At 36.9% G+C, this 27951-nt stretch overlaps 1 protein-coding gene across 1 annotated transcript; it reads left to right on the forward strand.

Moving 5' to 3' along the window:
* Window positions 1-1304: 1304 nt before the first annotated feature.
* On the forward strand, window positions 1305-3390 carry sox14 (SRY-box transcription factor 14). The gene has a single exon (XM_052131180.1). The coding sequence runs from the start codon at window positions 1646-1648 to the stop codon at window positions 2354-2356; it is 711 nt and encodes a 236-aa protein (XP_051987140.1). The 5' UTR covers window positions 1305-1645; the 3' UTR covers window positions 2357-3390.
* Window positions 3391-27951: the final 24561 nt, after the last annotated feature.

Raw genomic sequence — 27951 nt, forward strand, 5'->3', positions numbered from 1 at the left:
CTGATCTTTTTTTAAACAGTCAAATTTGCATGTTAAAGCGTTTGGTACAAGAACCTTGGCTCAACACATTACCTTGATTTAGTCATATTCCCTTTTAAACATCTGAGTAGATCTTGACAATAGTAAATGAATGAAGGAGTTTATTTGTCAGATAAAAAGGAGAAAGAGAGAGAGAGATCACGGGGACAGACGGAGTCTATTAACGGCAGCATAAATGTAAAATATACTTTTACTAAGTAATAATAATTAAGGCCATTGTTCTGTGACCATGAATGTTATGCTTTAAGAATTTGTTATAAAATGTGAATAATGTTTTTATTTTTATTTGTATATTTTTTTTTTTTTTTTTTTTTTTTTTGCAAAAAAATATGTTAAAAAACATTACAACGAGGAAAAAAAGGTTTCAAGGTTGTTGTATTTTTATTCTTGATATTATTTGTGGCATGTAATGCTAATATTGTGAGGCACTGGCATTGTTTTCAAAATACCAAATTGCGTGGTGTTACCATTCAAAAAGGTCCATGGGCATGTTCGACACATGAGAGATTACAGCAGCAAAACAGGTGCAAGCCCCAACCCAGCCTGTCCCAGGAGAGCTTTGGACAATTGTTCTCATTTAGGAAATATTAGCCTGGGGGCACTGACTCAGACAGCATGCTTATATTAAAAGATCTTTAAGACCGTTGTCTTTCTAGTTGCTCTCTTGTTTAGACATTTCAAAACATGGTACGTTGTGGTTTGAATTAATTTAAATGGTTAATGGTTAACCATAGTTCAATGTAAAACTCTTATAAACATTATAAATAAATCTGCTGTAAAACGAAAGTTAAATAAAATGTATTAAAGCATTGGCTTATTGTTAGATAAATCGGCATTATATTTTTAATTATTGATATAAAGCTTATCTTTAAGCGCTCACATACAACTATGTTCGCATAAACACTGCAATGTTTACAATAAAATTTAGTCTATTATCCAGGCATCAGTCGTCTCTGGAGGATTGACGCTGGTAGATGTCAGGCTTTATTACAAAAAGGTTGAAGGTCTGTGTTTGTAGACCTTCAACTAAATGGATTTGGGGAGGGAAGAAAGTCACCTCCTTTCCCTCCCAGATCTTTGTTTGTGTGGTAATATACATATTTTGGTAGGTATTATGTGGGTTTCTCTGTGCTGATTGGGCGCTCAGGTTGGCGCGTGAACGCCCTGCGATTATGTCAGATCGCGTGCAGAGCGAACCAGCCCAGCCTTTGAACTTCACCGCTTTTGGCTCTCATTCACGCGCTTCTCCTCATTTCCCAGCCAGGTGCTTCGCGAGAATCCTCAGAGAAAAAAGCGCGCGATCAGACTTCGATTCCCGCGCTGGATTTTGTGGAGCGCGTGGTTGTTCTTCTCTCAGACCAACAGTTTCTTTTTGAAGACGAAAAATCTTTCAACTTCACGACAAAGACGGAAGAATTACTGGATTTTTTTATTTATTTATTTTTCATTCATTGATGTCGTTCCCCTACATATCCGGTTCTCTAGACGTGGCATGATCTGTGTCTGTGTGCAAAAAAAAGGTGAATAATTTTTTCTCTTGGTTGGCTGATAAACTTTTTTATCGTTAGGCTATTTTAACCAGGAACTTTAAACGGACGCTGTAAAAATGTCAAAACCGGTCGATCATATCAAGAGACCCATGAACGCGTTCATGGTCTGGTCAAGAGGCCAGAGGAGAAAAATGGCTCAAGAGAATCCCAAAATGCACAACTCAGAGATAAGTAAAAGACTTGGCGCCGAGTGGAAACTGCTCTCTGAATCCGAGAAGCGACCGTACATCGACGAGGCCAAGAGGCTGAGGGCTCAACACATGAAAGAACACCCAGACTACAAATACAGACCCAGACGCAAACCCAAGAACCTCCTCAAGAAGGACAGGTACGTGTTTCCTCTGCCCTACCTTGGCGACACGGATCACCTGAAAGGACTTCAGGTCTCTGAATCTCTCTTAGGTTCCTCGGAAAAAGCCCGTGCGTTCCTGCCACCGACATCTGCCCCTTACTCCTTCCTCGACCCGAGCCATTTCAGCTCCAGCGCCATCCAGAAGATGACAGAGATGCCGCACACGTTGGCCACCAGCACGTTACCTTACGCATCATCTCTGGGATACCAGAACAGCGCTTTCGGGAGCCTGGGTTGCCCCAGCCAGCACACCCACACTCACCCATCGCCCACAAACCCTGGGTATGTGGTGCCCTGTAACTGCACCGCATGGTCGGCATCGAGTTTACAGCCGCCTGTTGCCTACATACTGTTTCCAGGAATGACCAAGAGTGGGATTGACCCATACTCATCAGCACATGCCGCTGCTATGTGACGCTACAACTAAAAACAATCTCCTCTTTGAAAACTTGAATACAGCAATGCATGTACATAAGAAGAGAGGGAAAGGTCGAGACATTTATGCTGAGGCCGTGTGGACATGAACTTTTCACCATCTACGAGAGGTTCCTTGGATCCCAGCATTGATCTTGGAAAAGATGTAGGACAGGTGCCCAGAACTGTAAGAAATGTAAATGTTTAAACGTTTATTACTATGGCTGCCAGATTTGGATGCCTTTCATTTTATTTATTATGTACAATTTGATGCTATAATAATGGTAATTTTGTTTTAACCGTTAATATAATTGTTATTATCATCATCATATTATTATTATTATTATTATTATTATTATTATTTGAATGACTTTGATTTGCACAGTTAACGGTTGGAATTCATGTGTCTTGTACAGCTTGTTGTATTTACTAGCCTACTTTTTATTTTATTTTATTTTCTGGCACTCTGAAATTCAAATTATATGACTATAGGGATTTCAAAGTGAGAAATTAAGCGTTTAAAAGATTATATACGGGTTATATTGTTTATATGTTCAAACCGGCACCTAAAATTAGTCTATTTAAAATATCAAGTGAAAAAAATAATCCATATCTTTCAATATCTTTAATTTTGGCATTATTTTTAATTATTTATTTTCCTGTGGTTCAGTGTCACTCGTTTATTTGATTTCAGAAAGAACTTAAAGTTTGAAACGTTCATGTTGTATTTTTATCTGCGATGGTAACTTAAATCCTGTCATGTTAATGGAAAGGAAAGTGTATCTAAAAGGGTGATACCTTGATTCTTTGTTCATTTGCCGAGCAAAGACATTTTGAATAAAGACATTTCGTCTTAAAAAAAAAATACATAAACCTTGTTACATTGCATATTTGAACAATTAATGAATCTTCATTTTGGCGATGGCCTTATATAGTGGTGACAAAACAGAAAACAAAAGAGTACGGTGAACCCAAAACTGCTTTTTATATAACTGTTATCTTCTAGATATATTAAGCTAATGGTTTTTGCTTATGCGGTAAAATAAAACTTAATTTGGTCGAACATACACAAGACAGAGGCCTACTGCGGAAAGTGAAATTCATCTGATTAGAAATCTAAAATAATTATCCTCTCAATAAGCACTGCTTAAATCGTCCAACGTTTCGGCAGAAGCTGTGTAATAACCATCTGGCTTCTCGGCATCAATTTAAGATGAACTCTGTCAACGCGTGGCGTTCCCGAATGCTCTGCTGGGACCGCGGGTCCAAATTAAATGGCAAAACAATTACTGTATCGGGACGCCTAGGGAAACTGATGGCGAACATGAATTGTGATTTACCCTGAGATCTACAATAGAATGGAAATTGGACCGAAGAAGGCGTGGTACGAGTAAGAGGCATCATTTAGTATTACACAACAATTTCCAATAAAAGCAATTGAACAAAGCGTCAGGTGCTTAAAAAATTCTTATATCGATTATCGCAGAGCATCGCCAGTAAACGCGGCTGACACATTGAAGAAGACTGCAGATTTAGGAGATGTCAGTTTGCATTACCATTTCCATTTTCGACTCGGCTTCTGTCTTGCTTTCTTTTTTTCTTTCTTTCTTTCTTAGTTTTGAGCTCACACTTTCCTTTAAATATGCACAAGTTGCTGCGTTCACGATGTAAAACTTTCTGCACTCAGGTGCGTGTTTGTATGTGTGTCATCATGTCTCTGAAATAAGGCGAACACACTCTGATTAGTGGAGGTGTAGGAGACGTTTCACCCTCGAGGTATTCTCTCCTTGTTCCACCTGTTTTACCGATCAAATCGAGTACAGCACTTAGATTATTAAAACTTTACGGACAGAAATACTCTGCTAAGTTTCATTTTATAAAACAAGAATAATTAATGACTTCAGTCTTCACATGTCGTTGGCTTGTGGATTTTACATGCCTGTACATTTTTAAATATTTTAAATGATATTTAATATTATATATACCATATACAACTATATGTATACTGTCATATATAAAAATACAATAGTAATTTCATGGCCACTAACGTAATCTTCTGTTGCCCGTATACGCTTAATGTTAAAAAGACCAGATTTGTTTACTCTTATTGATAAAAAAAATTCTCATAATTGTTCTATTGTATTATGTAACAACCTACTAAGAATTATTGCTAGTCTATATTTGTCTCGATTCAGAAAATAATAGAATTCAATACAGTGGGTACAAGTTTTCATGTATTTAAAAATTTTTTTTGCTGAAACTAAAGCAGTCAATTGAATGGAGAATGGGATTCACTCAAATGAAACAAGCTTGCAGAACAATTGGGTTTCGGCTGCAAACAGAGGATTGGAATTGGCCTGCACTTTTGTCTATTGTTGCAGGGATGGGGAATGGGATTTGCACACCGAGGTGTAATAGCATTACTGTATTAATTAAAATTTTCATTTCACATCCAGATTGTTTACTTATCTGCCAGGAACATATGCTGGAAGAAGTTAAGATTCACGATTCTGCGCTATTGCCCAAGGTGCAATTCAATATAAGGGAGGGAGGGGGCTCAGATTTTTATGACAGACTGTGCTCTTATCTGCCGTTATAAATTAGGGTGATACTCCATTTAACCAAATAGCAAGTTTTACATGAGCCCCCTAAAGCATGCAGATTCAACTTTGAAATTGGACGATGATAATTAGGCAACTTTAAGGAGCACTTCTAATAGAAAGTCAGGGAAATGTGTATATTCTCTACGTTTAAACAATAAGACCTGGTCTTAAATTAAACATTTTCCATCTTACATATTTACCAAATTGTATAGTTCAGAATCCTGTCCAGTCACACTACAATAAGACTCTAGAATAATTTCATAATTTGATACATTGATCCAGGCAACATGACACGATATGCAATGAATAATAATATAAAAAAAAAAACTAAGCTAGATAATCAACCAACACCACCTGACTCTGAATGACAATTCCGGGCATTATGTATAGTTAAGTTAAGAGCATGTGGGTGTAATTAGATGTTAATTTATGAGCCCTTCACAGCTATTAATCAGCTGTGCTTATTGCTGCCATATTGAACTATTTTCTAAAGCAGTCTGCGGAAATAAAACGTTGCAAACAAAACACAAATGGAAAAAAATAACAGAGGTGAAAATTATGATTTGAAATTATGGAGCCCTAAATCTGTAGCTCTTCTCCGAGACGTTTTTATTTGAGCTCAACGGAGAACCCGAATTCAATCTGCCTTATCTCTCCAAGACTCCTTTCAGCAGGAGATCAGAGAAAAGGAGAGGATAATTGTTCTTTATTTTATTTAATTTAATGTGACAGGCTGTGCTTTCAGATCATTCATATGCTTCATTTAATGATAAAATTCAATGAGGAGGGGACACAGGGCGCTTTCTTTCTGAAACACTTTAGTTGAAAATATAAAACACATGAAACAAAAGTGAGGGGACATGACACTTTTAATTAAATGCCATGGGTCATTTGCATTATAGTCTCCAAATGTAGGCTAACCCTAAAATCACGAGTGCAGAATTCAGTGAATATCTTGCGCTGAATCTTGCCATGCTAATATTAGGCCTGTTTCATTTCAGCACAGTACACTGACGATGACAACAAGGCTGATTTTTTTACTGTAGAACCAGACCCAGAGATTGATACGGTTCACATATTTAATATTTATCAAATATTACAACAACAATTAGGACTATTGTTTGAATTAGTAATATATATATATATATATATATATATATATATATATATATATATATATATATATATATATATATATATATATATATAGGCCTATACTAATACTATGCCTAATTGTTGTTGTAATACAGTATATATATATATATATGTATATATATATATATATATATGAGAGAGAGAGAGAGAGAGAGAGAGAGAGAGAGAGAGAGAGAGAGAGAGAGAGAGAGGCCTATGTATATTTTACTATAATTCTAACAATAGACCTAATTGTTGTTGTAATAATTCCTAATGCTTTTAATATTTATGTATATAATAATTATTTATGTACATTATTTAATTATGCAATTTTACCAGTTGAAAGACATGTTTATCTCAAACCAAATTTACATGTAATAAGCTATAGTATAAATTTAAATATTGCAATACTATATTTGGTTTGATGTAAGGCTGATTTCACTTAAAAATTTTAGCTATTGTCTATTTCTCTCGGTAAGTCTTAAAAGCATCATTGCTGAAGCCTCGTCTATCTAAAATTGGATCTGGGATAGCATTTGGACTGAAGAAAAGTAAACCGCAGTGCTGTTGTTTGAAGCGCCGGCCTTGAATTTGGGGGTCCCTGAATTCTCATGTGAAAGAAATGAAACGGTGAAGGAGCTGATAAGGAAATATGGAAGAGAAAAGGAATCATGCCTCGGTGGTTTAATGTGCGGGTCCAGTCGGGAAAGTGATATACACTGAGACTTTACCCCTCCGACCGATTCAAAGAGAGTGAATGTTGCATCTCTCTCTCTCTCTCTCTCTCTCTCTCTCTCTCTCTCTCTCTCTCTCTCTCTCACACACACACACACACACACACACACACACACACACACACATACACACACACACACAAACACTGAGCTACAACAACTAAAATAATCCGCAAGTCTGCTACATGGCTATTCAGGATCTATTTTCTTCTATTAAAGAGCCTAAATCACAGTATCCCCATTAAACTGAGGATATGTTTACTTTATCTTTATGAGGAAAGATTTTGGAGAATGTCAATATTTCGTGAAAGACTAAAGTTTGACATAACTTAATCTCGAATTCCTGATACAGGAGCAATTTCTAGCGATTACGGACTATGGCGTTTCATTATTGACGGTATGGATATTTAAAACTTTTGGATTTCTCTTATAGGCTAACCATGGCATTGCTGTCTGCTTTAGCCCTTTCTTTAAAAAAAAAAAAAACTAACTGATCTAAATCTAAATAAGTCGTTTAAAGTTTTAAAAATCCTTGCTGATATATAGCTTTAAAATCTTTCAAAATCTGCAGTAAAGTTTGCCGTAGACGTTTTGTCGTCGATACCCGCCACATTTCAATCACGATAGGCCTGTAACACGTTATACAGTAGTGTTCATGTTTAATGTTAGGCTACACATTAATACAATTAATTACCATAGTAAAAACAGTAACGAAATATATTTATCAACTGCTCTTCCAAATGGTTACATTTATAAATGATGTATTTCATTACTCTGTACTTATGTAATTACATTGACATAAACACCTGTAATATAAAGAGTGACTGACAGGGCTCATCCTGTTTCATACAGCATAAATAAATTACTCTCTCCAGAAATAGTAATTTTCGTCTGAGATCAAATGTGTCTAGCAGTTGGTTTGAAAAAGCAATAAATAGAACAATAAGGTTAATAATTTTCAGTTTTGTTCAAGGTGATTAAATAAAAAAACCTGAAAGTGAAAGATATTATTGGGGTAAAAATCCCCCTGGGGGCATATTAAGCCAAATGTTTGGGGATTTTACCCCAGGTGTGGGTTAAAAGGCTCCCTCGCCACCTTTAAAAAAGAAAAGAAAAGAAAAATAATTTTATTCAAAACAACCTTCTGTTATAATTTGTTTTCTCACACAAATTATTTTGCTCCATCAAGAATTAATTGTTTTACTTTAAAAGTTCTACCCCAACCCATATTATCATGTTTATTTTTTTAAATAAATGTATTTTATTATGTATTTATTTATTACTGAAATTTAACTTCATAATTTACATTCTTCGCTGAATACAAAACACATTTGTGCTATACTATTTCTATCTATGGCACTGAACAACTGCTGCCATTTGATATCGCCTGCTTCATAGGATGTCATAAGTTTAAGCTACACAGTAATTATTATGTTCTGCTATAGCTCTTGTAACCCATAGCAGGGGACTACTAAAAAAAGATGAATAAATTAAAAAAGATACTAAGGAGAGGGCAGAGGGAGACCTAACTTTGCCCAACATAATTTCTTCCATCATTCTGCTGATATTTGAGATTAGGTCATATCTTAACAGAACCATTGTATTAAGGTACAGAAGAGATGATATAGCAAGTGTTTATATGTGCAGTGTATTATTATCATAGGCACTGTCAGACACAAAAGAAACTGAAACACACATGGAAATACACTTTTAACAAGTGTCTTTGCACAATATTTCATAACCTTATATAGGCTCAAAAATGTTGGAACGTGACACTGTCTTTGATTCATTGTGTTGATCATCCTTGAATATTGTTTAAATTGCTTGCTTTATTTGAAAATTGGGTCTGATAATGTGGACCACTGAATTGTGCACTGCATATTTATGGTGGCATAAAAATTTAATTATGAAGCAAACACACTCCAGACTAACATAATACCTGAAGACTGTTTGCATAGATATTTGTCATATACATTTTATACATCACAAATATTTTGACATAAAAACTAAAAAATATATTACCTAATTTCTACTTACAAATGCAATGAAAAGTGTCATCCAAGATGGCAGACAGAGCCGAGAGAAATGTTGATAATAAATATGCAATGATTTCTGGCTTGAAATATCCCATTATTCATTTGCATACCTTCACAGTCCATTAGCTGATAGTAGTGATTTTTTTTATTTATATGAAAACAAGTGGAAAGAGCTACTTCTGTAATATTTCAATAGATAAAAGACAAGTACTGTAGGAGATTCAGAATATGGCATATGCAGAACATATAACAGGTCTTCACGAGTAGTGCCTGTGCAATAAATATACATATTCACAATTGATTGCTATTTCTATATAGAAAGATATATAGAGTTGGAAATTTACCAGGGCTTGGCAGAGAAATGCCACATAAAGTGACAAAAATGCCTCAAATATTAAAATGTTTAAACAAAATGCCCCTATAGTGCATTCATCCATTTTTCTAACATTGCATTCAATATTTTCCTTTCTAGGCCTACAGTTTGATCCAGTTATGAGTTTAGTGCTTCTGCAGACACCATAGTGGCCTGTAGCTGTCAGATATCTGTGTTAGCTGTGTAAGCAAGTGTTGTTGAATGTAGATCTAATATAAAGTAGTTTTGATCAAACTGAACACGAAGAACACAACTCCAAAACAATAATAGGCTGTAACATCAAAATATACCGTGATGGTAGACAGTTGAACGGCACATAACCAAATATGGGGAGAATTTAAAACGTGTTCTACAATAGTGCTCATTGTGCTATTATTTCTTGTGCATTATTATACTAATATATTAAAAATATTTACAAAAAATTTTAATTGATTCAGTTCAAGTATTTGACATGAGTGAACAGTACATTGTGTATTATATGGCTAGACAAAAATGATCTCATACAGCTATAAAATGACTGAAAATCAATAAATATATAAAAGAGTCATTTTAACACTGATCTGCTCATTCAAAACCATGCTATTAAAGGAATATTTCACCCAAAAACGAAAATTCTCTCATAATTTCTTCATCATCATGCCATCCCAGATGTGTATGACTTTCTTCTGCAGAACTCAAACAAAATTTTCAAATGAATATCTCAGCTTTGTAGGTCCATACATTGCAAGTAAATGGGGTCCAAAACTCTGAACCTCCAAAAAGTACATAAATGCAGCAAAAAAGTAATCCATAAGACTCCAATGGTTCAATCCATGACTTCTGAAGTGATCTTATCAGTTTTGGGTGAGAACAGACCAAAATGTAACTTATTTTACTGTACATCTTGCCATTGCAGTCTCTAGGCATATCATGATTTCAAGCTAGGTTACACTTCCTAGTACCTGTCACATGCGCAGAGCCCCAGAAGGCACTTGGAAGAGTAATTGAGCTTGAAATAATGATCGCCAAGGAGACTGAAGATGTCAAGATTTATAGTAAAAAACTGAGTTACATTGTGGTCTGTTAATACATGGATTAAACCACTGAAGTCTTATGGATTACTTTTATGCTGCCTCTATTTTTTAAGCTTCAAAGTTTTGGACCCCAATCACTTGCATTTTATGGACCTACCGAGCTGAAATATTATTCTAAAAATCTGTGTTTTATTAAGCAGAAGAAAGAAAGTCAAACAAATCTGAGATGGCATGAGGGTGAACTATACCTTTATGTCAACGTTTTTACTATACGCTTCCCAGATTTAGCTTGCAAATAAAGACGCATATTAGATTAGATTCTTGATTTGAAAAGGGTAATCGTAATCCAGGTATGAGACTGTATTCCATAGCAGTTCGGAAGGCATTTTGTCAACAAAGTGGAGAGAACATACAATGCTTGGGGGATATTTTAATTTAAAGCCACAGATGATGCACATTTCCTTTTCTCTATTTTTGGAATGGAATATTAGGTATCTAATAAAGCTCAGATAGATCTGGTTCACTAAGTCTGCATTTCCTAAATAGAGTTTTTGAAATTCCTTAAACAAAGAACTGGCAAACGAGTCATCATGACAGTGCCGATTGTTATTTTTAAGACACTCAAAGATACTTTTATTTTATGCGATACTGCAAAGTATCAATATAAATCTGTTGGAGCTGTCACCTAGTGGTTGGTGCACATCCTCTAACATAATGTGCTGTGTGATCTCATGTGGGTTAAGTAGGATTGTGTCCACTCCTTTTTTCTCTCCATCCCGTCATTTCCTAATATCTAATTTATCTAGTCGGAAATGGGCAATTTCACCCATGTTTTCATTACAATTCAGTCGCTTATGAGGTTCTGACCAAAGATGTTTCATTCTGCAGTTACAAACTAACTGATCTATATGCATTTTATCAGTGAGTGTAGCCCTTGTTCAGTGTCCCTACAGAGACTTTCATATGCAGCACATCCAACCATTGTTATCACATGATTCATGAACACACAAAAAATGAAATAAATAAAAATCTGTCCTGTTATGTGCTTTGTCATTTCTCCTAACAATGACTGCATTATTCACTGATGTTTTCTAAGCAGTAGCAAAATAATCTTGTCTGTTGACATCATTGGGCTCCATGACACTCACAGCCATGCAGGTTGACCAGCTGTCAATCATCCTCCGGTTTGCAGCATATTACCTGATGAAAGCCTAAACCCCATTCAATGGTCTGAGACACATGTGACTGGTTTGTGGGTCCAGATGTCACTTGTCTTTTGCAGATTACAGAAGTCACCTAGACCCCCTGTCAAGAACACATAGCAATCAAATGACCCTGAAGCAACAGCCAACTGTCGTGTGTCAAAGCTGAACCTGAATTTGTGTAATATAATCACTGGGTTTAGGTCAGACCTCTGTACCCTGAAAACAAATGTTAACAATGTGCTTCATGTGGTAACATCAAACATTTGGTTACACCAACAAAACCCTTCATTTTAAGGGTTAGATCAAGTAGAAATAGCTTCTTGAGGTAACAATCACCGGTTAACACTTTTTACAATGTAGTGTTGCCAAAATGCAGTAGTTCTAATGATGGTATGAATCAGGCAGTCCAGAAAAAAATGGGATGAAAATGTTATTGACAAATCTCCGAATTGTATGCACACCAAGACAAAGCAACGAAAGGCCTGCAGTGTTTGCCTTCAAACAATAGAGCATGTTACTTTATTAAGATCCTCACAAATGTATCTCTCTAAGAGAAGTGTTGTCAGAAATAACCTTCGCTTCCCAGACTCTCAGGTGAGTAGAAAAGATAGAGCAGTTCTCCTGTAGGGTGCACATCAAAGGTAATTAAATTTTGTACACAGTTATATCAACTCATCACTTTTTTCTTAGAGGAACATCAGTCCCAACAAAGGAGATTAGAGTGTTTTAAAAAAGCCAGTTGCAATTAATCACTTTCAGCAAGGCTGCTGTTTGTGAGGGCCAAGTGGGATTTCTTCAGACTATTTCTTTCCTACAGTAAGTGCACAGAACTCATTTTTGAAAGATTCAGACTCATTTTTAGTAAATAAAAAAAAACCAATAAAATAAAAATACTGTAATAAAAGCTTATGGTGTTGTTGCTTTTAGATAGATCAGTGCCATAAAAATGCTGAAAATTACTTGTAAATCAGGTATTTACTATTTAATGGATTAATCTGTGATGTTGTCATTTCCATATGCGTTTTATGAAGTGCTGAGAAGCTGTTCACATTCATCCACCAGATAAAATAAATTCAAAAGTCATTCAAAAAACTACTGAAATGAAAACTGTCCAGGGCAATACTCTGTTTGCCTGACTCTATCTGTCTCTCTCTCTCTGGGCATAAATAGGGTGTAGTGGTCTGTCTGATTGTAGGTCTGTGGAGGACTGTGCGTGTGTGAAAAAGAGAGAGTATGTAAGCTGAGTGGATGCTAATCGCTGTTCCCCGTGCCAGAGCATGTCTTCCTGGTCCAAATGAGATTAGAGCGGTGTGTGCATGGGGCTGTGGAGGTGAAAGGTAAAGGCACTTATCAGGAGGGTTCCCCTCGGGGGCCTCAGTGACTGACTCAATCAGAACCCCGGCACGCACTTCTCACTGGATTAGACTAATCAGAAAAGAGCAGGAGGGATGTATAGACTACTTATCGGGACAAAAACATTGGGCTCCCTTTCCCTTTGAACAGACCCTACAGAAATGTTTGTTAATTTTATTTATTGCAGGATGCTTGTCGCCGTGGCAATCTTCCATAGCATCATTAAATAGGGCTCCTCGATGTACGAAAAGCACTTGCTGTTTACATGGCACAGAGATAGCAGGGTCTTTGATGTTTTAAGACCCCCTCTCACTTATTGTCTTTATTATATATTTAATTTTCTCTCTCTATTTGTTTAGGGAGCCACCACAGATCATACTGATGTACGGTAGTTAGTTAGTCTAAATTAATCTCTTTTTTCTGGAAGGAATTTAGGATAGTTTACAAACATACAGTCTATCTCTCCTGTTCAGATCAGAAAAAAGTACTACTGTATTATTACCGGGAAAAACAAATCACTTGACTCATCATTGGTTTATGAAAAAGTTTAAAAACTAAATCTATTGACAAACCTGTTTTGATTGTGGCATGCCTGCATTGTCAAGAGGATTTGAGAACTGATAATAAGAGCAGGACAAACTCTTGTAACCAGTCTTAATTAAACCCACTTGAGTGTAGCAAGGACTGCATTTAAATGATTCAGCATCATTAGCCCATATGAGTCTCACTTGCTCGCTAACCGACTCTAAGTGACTCTAAGTGAGTCATGGTCTATGCAGGGTTTCTTATTTACGCAGTCTTTTGTCAGTGCGTCTACATTTGCAGAAATGTATATTTCTCAACAACCATTTTATCACTGTAATATACTGCAGCCTCTATGATCTAAGTTTGAGTTGAACTTTACGACAATCCATCTCTCCCTCTTTTCCTCTCTCTCTATTTGCTAAATAGCTGAAAAGGTTGTCATACAAAATGGTATTTCAAGTTGAAATTTCTCCTTTTTTCTCCTGAAATGCATAAACCTTTGTTGTGAAAGTTTACTTTCATAGGTTTCCATTATGAAAACCACTGCAAAGATTATATCCAGTGACATTTGTTTTCTTTACGTTTACATTATTGATATAACATTTGTGTTTGGTTGAATTACAAATGAGGGTAATGGAAAGAAAAAAATATTTAATAAAATCTAGTTTAAACTGCATTGTATCAAGTTCTTAGAAATTTAATATTTGAATATTTTGGTTGCCAAACTAATTAAAATAAGGATTTTTATTAACTGGAATATCGTCCTTTTAATTCGTTTTTTTTTTCCTACACTATGATTTCAGCTCTGTAGGTCCATACAATTAATGTGAATGTTGACCAGACCTTTCAATCTCCAAAAATCCCCAAAAAGCAACAAAAAAGTAATCAATATGACTCCAGTGGTAAAATCTATGTCTTCAGAAGTGATATGATAGACGTGGGTAAAAAAAACACAGACCAATATTTAAGTCTTTTTTTATTATAAATCACCACTTTAACTTTAACATTGTGAAAGTGAAGGTGGAGATTTATGGGAGAAAATTATTTAAATATTTATGTTTCTCACCCAAATTTATTGCATCGCTTCAGAAGAGATGAGCTATTCTTCTAAAATCTTTGTTTTTGTTCAGCAGAAGAAATGTACACATCTGGGACAGCATAAGAGTAAATTATGAGATAATTAACAATTTTGGGTGAATTGTCCCTTTAAATTTCATTCTGTTCATCATACAAAGTTGTTGTCACTTCAGAAGACTTGAAATGTAGTGCATGATTTTTGTTCCGCAAAAGCAAGAAAGTCATAGGGGTTTGGAACAACATTGGGGTGAGTAAATAGTGACATCATTTTTAAACTATTCTTTAAAAGTTTTGTGCAGCATGATTCACCATAGATTGTTTTATGAACCTGTCACAATGTAATGCAGGCTTTCCAAAGAGGATGTTATTGAAGGATGGGAGAGTGGCAACTATATTGGATCCGAGAGCAAACCTCAAACCCGTAAGTGTTGTTGAAGGTAATGTAGTACTAAAGGCAGTTATCATGCTGCCCTCAATTGTTATGCTGGAATTATTATATAATTATATTGGTAATGGTAAACATTTACTTACAAGATGAGAGAAAATGAAAGCTATCACAATATCATAATTACCAGTGGAAAACTACAGGTCATCATAACCCTAAACTTTAGTTAGCTATTTTTATATTGGTTAATGTTAACCAAGAGGCAAACAGCTATTTAGGCTATATGGTAGGCAAAGTAGCCTTGCTTAATATATTGCTTATACACTCACCTAAAGGATTATTAGGAACACCATACTAATACTGTGTTTGACCCCCTTTCGCCTTCAGAATTGCCTTAATTCTACGTGGCATTGATTCAACAAGGTGCTGAAAGCATTCTTTAGAAATGTTGGCCCATATTGATAGGATAGCATCTTGCAGTTGATGGAGATATGTGGGATGCACATCCAGGGCACGAAGCTCCCGTTCCACCACATCCAAAGATGCTCTATTGGGTTGAGATCTGGTGACTGTGGGGGCCATTTTAGTACAGTGAACTCATTGTCATGTTCAAGAAACCAATTTGAAATGATTCGAGCTTTGTGACATGGTGCATTATCCTGCTGGAAGTAGCCATCAGAGGATGGGTACATGGTGGCCATAAAGGGATGGACATGGTCAGAAACAATGCTCAGGTAGGCCGTGGCATTTAAACGATGCCCAATTGGCACTAAGGGGCCTAAAGTGTGCCAAGAAAACATCCCCCACACCATTACACCACCACCACCAGCCTGCACAGTGGTAACAAGGCATGATGGATCCATGTTCTCATTCTGTTTACGCCAAATTCTGACTCTACCATCTGAATGTCTCAACAGAAATCGAGACTCATCAGACCAGGCAACATTTTTCCAGTCTTCAACTGTCCAATTTTGGTGAGCTCTTGCAAATTGTAGCCTCTTTTTCCTATTTGTAGTGGAGATGAGTGGTACCCGGTGGGGTCTTCTGCTGTTGTAGCCCATCCGCCTCAAGGTTGTGCGTGTTGTGGCTTCACAAATGCTTTGCTGCATACCTCGGTTATAACGAGTGGTTATTTCAGGTAAAGTTGCTCTTCTATCAGCTTGAATCAGTCGGCCCATTCTCCTCTGACCTCTAGCATCAACAAGGCATTTTCGCCAACAGGACTGCCGCATACTGGATGTTTTTCCCTTTTCACATCATTCTTTGTAAACCCTAGAAATGGTTGTGTGTGAAAATCCCAGTAACTGAGCAGATTGTGAAATACTCAGACCGGCCCGTCTGGCACCAACAACCATGCCACGCTCAAAATAGCTTAAATCACCTTTCTTTCCCATTCTGACATTCAGTTTGGAGTTCAGGAGATTGTCTTGACCAGGACCACACCCCTAAATGCATTGAAGCAACTGCCATGTGATTGGTTGATTAGATAATTGCATTAATGAGAAACTGAACAGGTGTTCCTAATAATCCTTTAGGTGAGTGTAGATAAGGCAGTAATTTACAGGTTCTTGTGTGTAAAAAAAATATTTCCAAGCAAAACACCTTCTTCTATCCTAGTTTAATATGCAATGAAATCAAGTATTACAGAGAGCCATGTAATAATGGAGGTTATATTAGTGCAATAAAAGTTACAGCAATAACAGAAAATAATGAAAAAAAAAATGGTCGCCATTGTGGATATATGGAGATGCCTTTGAAGGTATTCTTGATCTTCAACGTCCACATTTCGGTCAAAAGGGCTCCTTAAAAGTGGGTTCCAGCAGTATTCAGGAGCAGAGTAGTCCTCCATAATAAGTTGTAAATAATGTAATACAGAAAACAGTACTGCCTATTTTATTAACCCTTCCCCTAACCCCAACCTCATTCATGTATAGTGAAAAAGGAGTTACATGTTGGTCTGTTCTCAACCAAAACCAACAGGATCGCTTCAGAAGACATTGATTAAACCACTAGTCTGATGTATTAAGTTTATGCTGATTTGCATAAATGTAATCCATCAGATGTCATTTTTTACAAAGGCCTGATCACCATTTACTTGCATTGTATGGACCTACGCCTAGATATTGTTCTAAAAATCTTTGTTTTTGTCTCAGCTTCTGTTCGGACGCTCTTGCTTACTGCTCCGCGCTTTGCTCTATCGCTTTTATATTTTCATATTTTATCTCCTTTTATCAACTAATTGTAACTAATTTTAACTTAAACAAATCAGCACAGTGCTCAAAAGCTTGGACTACTACAAAAAACAAAAACAAAAGCAGAATTCTTTTATCCGACCAGCCTCCCACTGAAAGTTTTCATTCCAGGGAAGGGAAAACACAACTGCCTACATTCAAAAGGATAAGAGAAAATGCCTCTTCTGGAATCTACTTGCTGCACTAACTGCCACAGACGTTTACAAAGGATTGCAGTTCTTGAAACAAATTTATTTACAGGACCACCAAACCAGACGGAACACACAACAGAGCTTCGTCATGGACGCCCTCAGCATACAGCCGGTGAGTCCAATGAATCTAGTGCTCCTCGACAGGCCATACTGAGTGTAGAGAAACAAGCCGATCGACTTACAAATCGATGGCAAAAACAGGGAGCGAGACCAAAAGGTACTCGAGACATCAGACTGTCACGAGCATCTCATATTGCCGCAATAGCATCCTCTACCCCAGATACGGCTCTGACAAGGATTGCAAACACTGGTTTCCTACCACCGCCTATACATCTTGAGAACAGATTTGAAGTATTAATGAATGAGGAATCCCCAAATGTGATGAATGTGATCGAACACAGACTGAATCAGCCAGCAGCTAACACTGATGTGAACTGGCGCTCAAGGTCGAGCAGACAGCGGCATTCAGCTCAGAGCACAGCCGGGCCCAGGACTCTGATAGTGGGTGACTCCATAATCAGAAACATTAGCAGCAGGGATACAACTACATGCTGCCTTCCACAAGCAACAACCTCGGATGTAAACAGGGAACTTCAGAACATTCTGATGAAACATAAGACTGCAAATCGACTCATCATTCATGTGGGGAAGAATGATATTCATAAAGAGCAGTCAGAACTCCTTAAAAAGGATTTCAATGAACTTTTTGAAACACTTAAAAGACTGAAAGTTCAAACATTCATCAGTGGACCACTTCCAGCAAGAGGAACAAACAGGTTTTCACGGTTGCTTGGGCTTAATACATGGCTGCAAAAAACCTGCAATATAAAAGGAGTGAACTTCATTGACAACTTCAATCTTTTCTGGAGTCAGAGGCAACTGTTTCGACAGAATGGCCACCACCCAAACAAACTTGGTTCAAGAGTGCTAAAGGACAATATCTACTTCTCCCTCAATCATCCTTCTGCAGTGTGTGCCAATCCACTCAATCTGAATGGCACACACACACCTGGACACAGTATGAATGACCACAGGACTTCACTTCAGCACCTGAATGGACATGCAGTTGACAAATCGCACAAGGACAATGATAACACCACTCAGCCACAACAATTTCTGCTCATGGACACAATCTCATCTGAGCCCTGCCCACAAAGTTCACCACAGACAGACTGTGACATATTAGAACTGCTCCAAGATTCAGCACCTAAGGACGACTTTCTGGAAAACATCCAGGGAAACCAGGACAGCATATTACAGCCCCTCTCACCAGACACGTTATCCCTCTCTCCAGCATCTCCACATCTGTGTTTCTCAGAGAAAATGGAAGAACTGGTGTATGCTGGAACCAAACTATCCCACTCTTTTGCTGCAAGCCCCCAGATATCAAGCAAAAAACGTCAGGCCCCTCAAGCACCTGCGGGCCCAGCTCGCCCTCCCCCTCCTCCTGTGAGAGCTCTTCGACCTCTGCCACAACGCCAGGGCTCACACCCTCCTCCATCTGCTCGAGGTGAACCAAAAACAACTGATACCAGCTCTCAGTGATATGTGTTGGGTCCCCGCTATGATAACAGTAACTTTCTCAAATGTTTACAAAACAAGCGGGAACCCAGTGTGCCTGTATCAATCTCTATTGCTGTTCGATTACATCATAGAATGTCTAAGGCCTTCAAAAGCCGTACAGCAAACCCATCTAATCTGGTGCCTATTACACGCCAAACTAAGATTGCAATGGGGACAAAAACTGTTAAGTTAGCACTTTTAAACATCCGCTCACTTAAAAATAAATCACTTCTAGTCAATGACTTAATAAGCACATACAACCTGGATTTTATGTTTCTAAATGAAACTTGGCTAGAAGACAGCTGTAGTGCAACAGTCCTTAATGAAACAGCCCCTCCTAACTTTACTTATTTGAGTGTCTGCAGAGAAGGTAGGAGAGGTGGGGGTTTAGCTGCTCGCTTTAAAGATGTCTATCAATGTAAGCAAATATCATTTGGGAATTACCCGTCTTTCGAATATCTGGGTAGTGTGTTAAAAGGTGCTCCACGCATTTTACTTATCATTATTCACAGGCCTCCAAAATACTCTCCAGCCTTCGCTGAGGACTTTACAGAACTGTTATCAACAATTACCTCAGAGTTTGACTGTTTTGCCATTGCTGGAGACTTTAACATTCACATACATAATGCAGAAACCAATATGACAAAAGAACTCATAACTGTTTTAAAAACTTTTGATCTGACTCAGCATGTACATGGTCCCACACACAATCATGGACACACTCTAGATTTACTTATCAGTAAGGGTCTAAACATTTCATCGATTGTTATTAAGGATGTAGCACTATCTGATCATTTCTGTGTTTTCTTTGATATATTGATCTCTCCTGCCATTGAAGCTAGATCTGTGTCTGTCAAGAAGAGATGCTTAAATGAGAACACTAGTGTACTATTTATGAAGGCTATATCTTTAACACCAAGTATATCTGCTGACTCTGTTGATTTTCTCCTTGATTCTTTTAACTCAAAAGTTAAAAGTGTAATTGATGATATTGCTCCTGTGAAAGTCAGGAAGAAGAGTGGAAGACAAAAATCACCTTGGAGAAACTCAACAGCAGTGCAAAATATGAAAAGACAATGCAGAAAAGCAGAAGCATGTGGCGGAAGACAAAACTTGTAGTCCATTATAACATCTACAAAGACAGCATCCATGCTTTTAATATGGAACTAGGCAATGCTAGACAGACTTTCTTCTTGAATATTATAAACAGCAACTTAAACAACACACGCACTCTTTTTGCGACTGTAGAGAGACTGACAAACCCCCCAAGCCAGATTCCCAGTGAAATGCTGTCAGACAGCAAGTGCAGTGAGTTTGCTTCTTTCTTCTCTGAAAAAAATCAATAATATCAGAAAGGTGATCAGCACATCCTTGAGTTGTGCTGCGGTCATTCAAATCAAACCACAACCTGAGAAAGTAGTTACTATGTCTGATTTCAAAGAAATTGATGGCAAAATTTTGGAAGAAACCGTACAGCACCTTAAAACATCAACCTACGCCCTTGATGCACTTCCCACATCTTTTTTCAAAAGTGTGTTCAACTGTTTAGAAGCAGATCTCCTAGAAGTGATAAACTCCTCACTTCTCTCTGGGAGTTTTCCAAACTCCTGAAAACTGCAGTTGTCAAGCCCCTCTTGAAAAAGAGCAATCTGGATAAGACCATATTAAGCAACTATAGGCCGATCTCAAATCTTCCTTTCATAGGCAAGATCATTGAAAAAGTTGTCTTCAATCAGCTGAACAAATTCTTGAACTCAAATGGATACTTTGACAATTTTCAATCTGGTTTCCGATAGCATCACAGCACAGAGACAGCGCTCATAAAGATAATAAACGATATTCGCTTAAATACTGATACAGGCAAATTATCAGTACTGGTACTACTCGACCTCAGTGCTGCATTTGACACTGTTGATCACAACATACTTCTTGACAGGCTGGAAAACTGGGTGGGGCTTTCTGGGATGGTCCTAAAATGGTTCAGGTCATACTTAGAAGGGAGAGGTTATTATGTGAGTATAGGAGACCATAAGTCTGAGTGGACGTCCATGACATGCGGAGTCCCTCGAGGCTCAATTCTTGCGCCACTCCTGTTCAACCTGTATATGCTCCCAATGAGCCAAATAATGAAAAAGAACCAAATTGCTTACGACAGCTATGCAGACGACACACAGGTCTACTTAGCCCTATCACCTAACGATTACAGCCCCATTGACTCCCTGTGCCAATGCATTGATGAAGTAAACAGTTGGATGTGCCAAAACTTTCTTCAGTTAAACAAAGACAAAACTGAAGTCATTGTGTTTGGAAACAAAGATGAAGTTCTCAAGGTGAATGCATACCTTGACGCTAGGGGTCATACAACTAAAAATCAAGTCAGGAATCTTGGTGTGTCTCTAGAGTCAGACCTTAGTTTCAGTAGTCATGTCAAAGCAATAACTAAATCAGCATACTATCATCTGAAAAATATTGCAAGAATTAGATGCTTTGTTTCCAGTCAAGACCTAGAGAAACTTGTGCATGCTTTCATCACCAGCAGGGTGGATTATTGTAATGGACTCCTCACTGGCCTTCCCAAAAGACCATAAGGCAGTTGCAGCTCATACAGAACGCTGCTGCCAGGATTCTGAGCAGAACCAGAGAATATGAACATATCACACCAGTCCTCAGGTCTTTACACTGGCTCCCAGTTACATTTAGGATTGATTTTAAAGTATTATTACTGGTATATAAATCACTCAATGGGCTAGGACCTCAATATATTGCAGATATGCTCACTGAATATAAACCCAACAGATCACTCAGATCATTAGGATCACATCAGCTAGAAATACCAAGGGTTCACTCTAAGCAAGGAGAGTCTGCTTTTAGCTATTATGCCAGCCGCAGCTGGAACCAGCTTCCAGAAGAGATCAGATGTGCTCCTACAGTAGTCACATTCAAATCCAGACTCAAAACACATCTGTTTAGCTGTGCATTTACTGAATGAGCACTGTGCCACTGTGTGTCCGACTGTTTGTGCTGTATTTTATTTTATTTTATTCTAAACTGTTTCAATTATTCTTATTTTTTTATTCTTATTTTAATCTCTTCTATGTAAAGCACTTTGAATTACCATTGTGTATGAAATGTGCTATATAAATAAACTTGCCTTGCCTTGCCTTGCCTTCTGCAGAAGAAAGGATGTTATACACTTCTTATATGGCAATTTAAATTTTTGAGTGAACTATCCCTTTAACATGACCAAACAAAGGACAATATTTTTCAAGTGCTTACTAATCTTGGTTAATGTTATTTTCAACATATACATTTGTAAAGGGTTTATACATTCACATTAGTTAATGCACCAATATGAACTAACAATGAACTGCTTTTGAATTGTATGTTCATAAATCGACATTTACAAAGATTAATAAATTCGGTAATATGTGTGTGTGTGTATATATAAATATACAGGGTTGGGAGGGTTACTTTTAAAATGTATTTCAGTACAGATTACAGAATACATGCTGTAAAATGTAATTTGTAATGTATTCTGTTAGATTACTCAAGGTCAGTAACATATTCTAAATACTTTGGATTACTTCTTCAGAACTGGTAGATTTTTTTCACTTGTTTTGAATATAAAAACTCTGCCAGTACAGTATACAAAATATAGATATTAAAAATGCATTCTCTGAAAAACCTAAATATCTTATGCAGTGTTGTTTCTAAAACAAGATACATCAAAGTGATCTTGTTTTAAGGATTTTTAAATCTTTAGTTTTACAGGAAAACAATACATCAATTATTATTGAGAATATGATTTTTGCCCTAATATCAAAGGTCTTATCAGAAAAAAGAAATTATTATCCAATGAGAATTTCCTTGATAAAAAATATGATCGTACTTGTACTCGTAATGTGCATGTAAAATGGCTAGAAATAGATTCTTAGCTTAGCGTAAAGCTGACAATTTACACAAGGTTTATTTCTATTTCCTCTGCTCGTATGGATGTAAAACATCATAAGAAAGTTTTTCACCACTGTTCAAATGCATTTTGATTGCATCATTTACTGTATATGTATAAATGTTTTCTATCTGAAAGGATTAAATATTAAATGGAACGAATGACAATAAAATGCAAAGTAATATCTTAAGTAATATAAATACTTTTTGAAATTAACGTTATTTTGATTACCAACTATTCACATTGGAATAGAGTTACTTATATTTTGTATTTTAAATATGTAATCCCATTACATGTATTCTGTTACTCCCCAACCCTGTATATATAAATATATTTAAGTAATATCACACGGGCAAGAGTGCGATATGGCCCTACATCAGCACTGCTGTGATTCGGCCTGCGGCCTCGTGCCGTAGGTAATTACAGCAGTGCTGATGTGGGTCATATAGCACAATTGTGAGTGTGATATTGCTTATATACAACAGTTCAATGAATAAATACAATAAAAAAGCATTTGTGTATGGAACTATTTTCTATGACTTCAGAAATAGTATCATGGCTTGTGCTGTTTCTAACAAGTCATTGGATAAACAAGGATGGGTGTGTGCGTGTCTGTGTGTCTCCGTCTGTCTGTGTGTGTGTGTGTGTGTGTGTGTGTGTGTGTGAGAGAGAGAGACTGAGCGTGTGCGGTCACCTGTTGCCACGCCCAAGCAGATATACTGTCAGTGTTCTGAAGGTTAGCTTTCTCAGTGGAAAAATAGCATCCAAGAGGGAGTATTTCTCCCTATTTCATGGTAGCCAGTGTGTATCCAATGTGGAAACTCAGTAATCGCCTCGAGTTCTGTAATCAAACAGTCTGTTGTGTCTCTCAGCTGTGATAAGCCTTAATCCTGAAATTGTTCATTTAAAGCATTTTAAATCAATGTCCTAGCGTAAGTAATGTAGTGGTAATACCAGCGATCACTGAGCGCTGTTCTATGTAAACCAACTGGCTCATATTACACACACAAATTATCTTTTGCCACTACCTGCTGGCTGACATATGTCATTTAAAAAATAAAGACAGTAACTCCTAACAGATCTGCCCTACTCTTACACGTTTAGAATGGCATGAACACAAATGGAGTGATACACACAAAGTGAAGCATCTGAGTGCTGATGCTGTAAGATCATCAGTGCTCATGGAACGTCTCTCGTCCAATCAGATTTGAGGACCGAAACTAACTGTTGTGTATATATATATATATATATATATATATATATATATATATATACATGTAGTGGCCAAAAGTGATGTCAAAACCTTGAAAAATTGATGTCTTTGGCCTTTGTTCAAACATATTATTACAATTTATTAAATATTTTGTATGCATGTTTTAGTTGTGCTTGGAGTGTAAAACTAATGTACATGCTCCTCGTTTCAATTATTTTATTTGTAATGAAGCAATGGAACATGCCAAATTGCCTGGACATCTTTTTTGGCCAATCTGTCATACAAAGTTTGCACTCATTATTCCTTACCTATAACTGCTGCAGGTGTGTCAATTAAGGTGTTGGCTATAGAATTAGATGTTCATTTGTGGGTTTTGTTGGAAATGCCAAGGAGGAAGGAGCTGTCCTCTGCAACCAAAGAGGCTATTGTCAAAATAGCAAAATGTGGTCAATCAGCTTTGGATATTGCCCGTGTGCTGGATTTGAATGGTCGCACTGTGCGCAGAATTGGCCATGAGGCCGGTACCTTGCAGAATGTAAAGCGATGTGGCCGGCCAAAGTTGACTAGCGAGCGTTTTGACAGGAGAAAGAAAATCACCTCAATGTGTGACCGCTTCAAAACAGATTCTCAAGTTCTGGAAGAGACGTGCAAAGGTGAGGAACCTCCAATTCCATCTCGCACAGCAAGGCGACAGCTACAATATGCTGGATTAAGAGGTTGTGTAGCAGTAAAGAAACCATGTATTAGTTCTGTCAACCACAAAATTTCTTGCATTTTCCAAAGAACATAAGGATTAGAGCAGGGGTGGACTGGCCATAGGTAGAACATGGTGGGCCGGCTGTGATAAGCTGAAATGGGTTGCCGCTTTATACAGAACGGTGCCACAATATGCTGCAGGAGGCAGCAATATGCAGAAAAGGACAAATAGGATGTGCAGGGCATGGCCGAGCGATAAGGATGGATGGTTGAGAAAGAAATATCACAATCAGCCGGGAGAGTGATAAAGAGGAGCCAGAGTGGTAGTTCAAGAGAGAGAGACAGAGAGATGCACGAAGCTGTCTGTGTGTATGGGTGTCAGTGTGTTTAACGTGATGCTGAAAAGCAAAATATTTTTGTACACTGAAAAGTGTCATTAAAAGTCTTACATAGATTGTTCACCCGACTCCTGCTTCCTCCTTTCTAAGAAAGGCCGAGGCCTGCCAATATATATATTTCTATACTGTGGTTACAGGGTTACTTTTGAAATATATTCCACTACAGATTACAGACTACATGCTGTAAATGCAAAGTAATCTCTTCAGTAATCAAAATACTTTTTGAATGTAACTGTATTCTAATTACCAGTGATTTAAATTGTAACTGTAGTGGAATATAGTTACTTATATTTTGTATTTTAAATACGGAATCCTGTTACATGTATTCTGTTACTCCCCAACCCTGTATATATATATGTATATATATATATATATATATATATATATATATATATATATATATATATATACATATATATATTGGTCACAGTTAGTTCATGGACATTTACAAATGTTTACAAATAGAACCATTTTGAAATGTTACCAACATTCGGAAGCTGCATGTCCATTTTCTTTGTGATTATGTTGCAGGAACACCCACTTTTAACGATCCAATCAATTCCCAATTACTCCATTTTATTTTTCTTGTTTAATATCCAGTTTTATTCAGAATAGATTGTTAATATTGTTTTATGTTGAAAATAAAAATTTCCAGTTTATTTCTGAAGGATAAGAGATAGTGTTGAAAATGAGTTTTTGGTGCAAGAAACCTTAACTTCAGGTGGAAAATTATTAAATAATACTCTACTATATGAGTATGTGACACCTGTACTCTGTTATTCAGATCAACTGCTTCTCTGTGTGCGCTAACAAAGACATTTTCATAAATCCATTTTATTGGTGAAGTATCAATGGCATCCACCCTATTCATTCCACTAGTTTTATTCAAGTTAAAGGTAAATTACAAAGACATTTTCTCAAATGAGCATTATGTTCAGAAAAATACCTAATGTTTGAAGGAGAAATCTCAAATTTAGATTTCATGTTTGATGCCCATTTGTGTGTCACTTTTAGAGGAATTAAACTTAATATCCCTCACATTGTCTGACACTAGTGAAAATGTTATGAGATTTTCAAAACCAAACACACAAGACCTTCCAAAATAAACCATCTTCAAAACGTTCATGTTCTGAACTATGCAATTTTCACAAAGTGCCTTACGAGGCAATTCAATCCTCTCTTAGTGTTTTACATTTATTGATTAAGTTTCATTCTTCCTGGGTTTTCTCTCAAAGATTTGTTCCGGTGTTCAAACATTTTCTAAATGGTTCTTGTTTCCAGTTAAGTTTTTATGTAAAGTGCGCTTCCCCCAGGTCCATACATATCCTTAGTTCTTTTCAACAGATGAAAAACTCTTATTTGAAAGCCTCTCAAGGCCAGTGTATATTGTGAAGTCAAAAGTGTGGCCATTTTTCTATATTTTGATTTGCCCAAGAATATGCTTTCTTTTAGTGCACTGAGATGAATAGAATTTTTATTTGGAGTCCATTGTGTGCACTGCCTGAGAATCTTTGTCCTGCCAAAACAGCCATGTAAGTTCAACTTCTCTCTATGGAAATCACATAACCTGTAAAATCAAATCTCCTTCCGTGTTTAGACAGAGAGAAACAGTCTGAATGAGCAACACTCTGACAGGAACAATCCAGAAATTCTAGGACAAATCATTGTCATAAAACCTAATTAACCAATCACAAAATTATCGTTAACAAACAAAAAAAGAATACAAATGCCCAGTCCAGTATGTCATTAAGGGTTACAAGATGTGTAAGATTTGTAAACCTCTTCCTTATGTAACTTTAAGGCATTTTTTTATTGTTGTGGTCATAGTTCCTTAATGAAGGAGAAGGAGGCCAGATAGAGACAGGCATACCAACATAATAACAGGCTTTGGAATAAGATGGAGGACACAAGGTTCTAGTGAGGGACTGGTAACTTGGTAAGAGAACATCATTAGCATTCATTATAGTCCTATAAGCTTGAGTAATTACAGGCATGAGAGCAAGGTAGAAGAGCAGTTTACACTGTTAGTAATTTGATTTCCATCTACACTAATAACTTCCTTTGTGCGTGATTATGTGCCATGGCAGAACACAAGTACTGTTTGGCTGCAGGCTGAATGAGGAGGAGAAAGAAAGGGCTATTTAAAATATCTGTAATTAAGTTGTATTCATCTTACTGCACTGTCAGAATCCAGGTCTGAGCCATGGAAGAGATAGAGAATGGGACTCAACTATGGTTCACATGCACTGTATTGGTGTTAGAGTTGTCATTAAAGGGATAGTTCACCCAAAAAGGTCTACATCATACAAAACCTATATGATGGAGCACAAAAGGTGATGTTAGGCAGAACGTTAGCCTCAGTCACCTTTCATATTCACTCTATGGAAAAAAACGACGAAATGAAAGTAAAGAATGACTGAGGTTAACATTCTGCCATCTACTTTTGTGTCCATTCAGGTTTGGAACAAAATGAGGGTTCGTAAATTATTTTTATGAAGACAGAATTTACATTTTTGTGGGAACTAACCCTTTAATACTTGGGGGTCAGCTCTGGATTTGATTGTATAATTTGGAGGAATGATATGACATTTCTCTGAGGCTCAGTCACATATAAAATAAAACTACATAGAGGTCACCTCGCATAGCAGATTTGTGTTTTTCTTTGAGATTGAATGAAAACTAAAAATATTTTCTAAATGAAGTCATCTTTTTTTATTGAATGACTGTAAATGTATCCGGCAATTAACTAAGCGATGAAACTCAGCATTGTTCATTAATTAACCTGACGTTAAGCCACAGTGAAAAATAAGATAAATAAGATCTATTTATCTCTGTGTGGGTTTGATGCAGTTCAGAGAGGAAATATGATTGGACTTTTTTTCTCAGCTGATCCGTG

This window comes from Xyrauchen texanus, chromosome 7 (assembly GCF_025860055.1).
Source record: "Xyrauchen texanus isolate HMW12.3.18 chromosome 7, RBS_HiC_50CHRs, whole genome shotgun sequence".
NCBI classification, from domain to species: Eukaryota; Metazoa; Chordata; class Actinopteri; order Cypriniformes; family Catostomidae; genus Xyrauchen; species Xyrauchen texanus.

What these genes read in the sequence shown, in the direction of transcription:
- sox14 (XM_052131180.1), top strand. Translation starts at nt 1,646, where the DNA reads ATGTCAAAACCGGTCGATCATATCAAGAGACCCATGAACGCGTTCATG.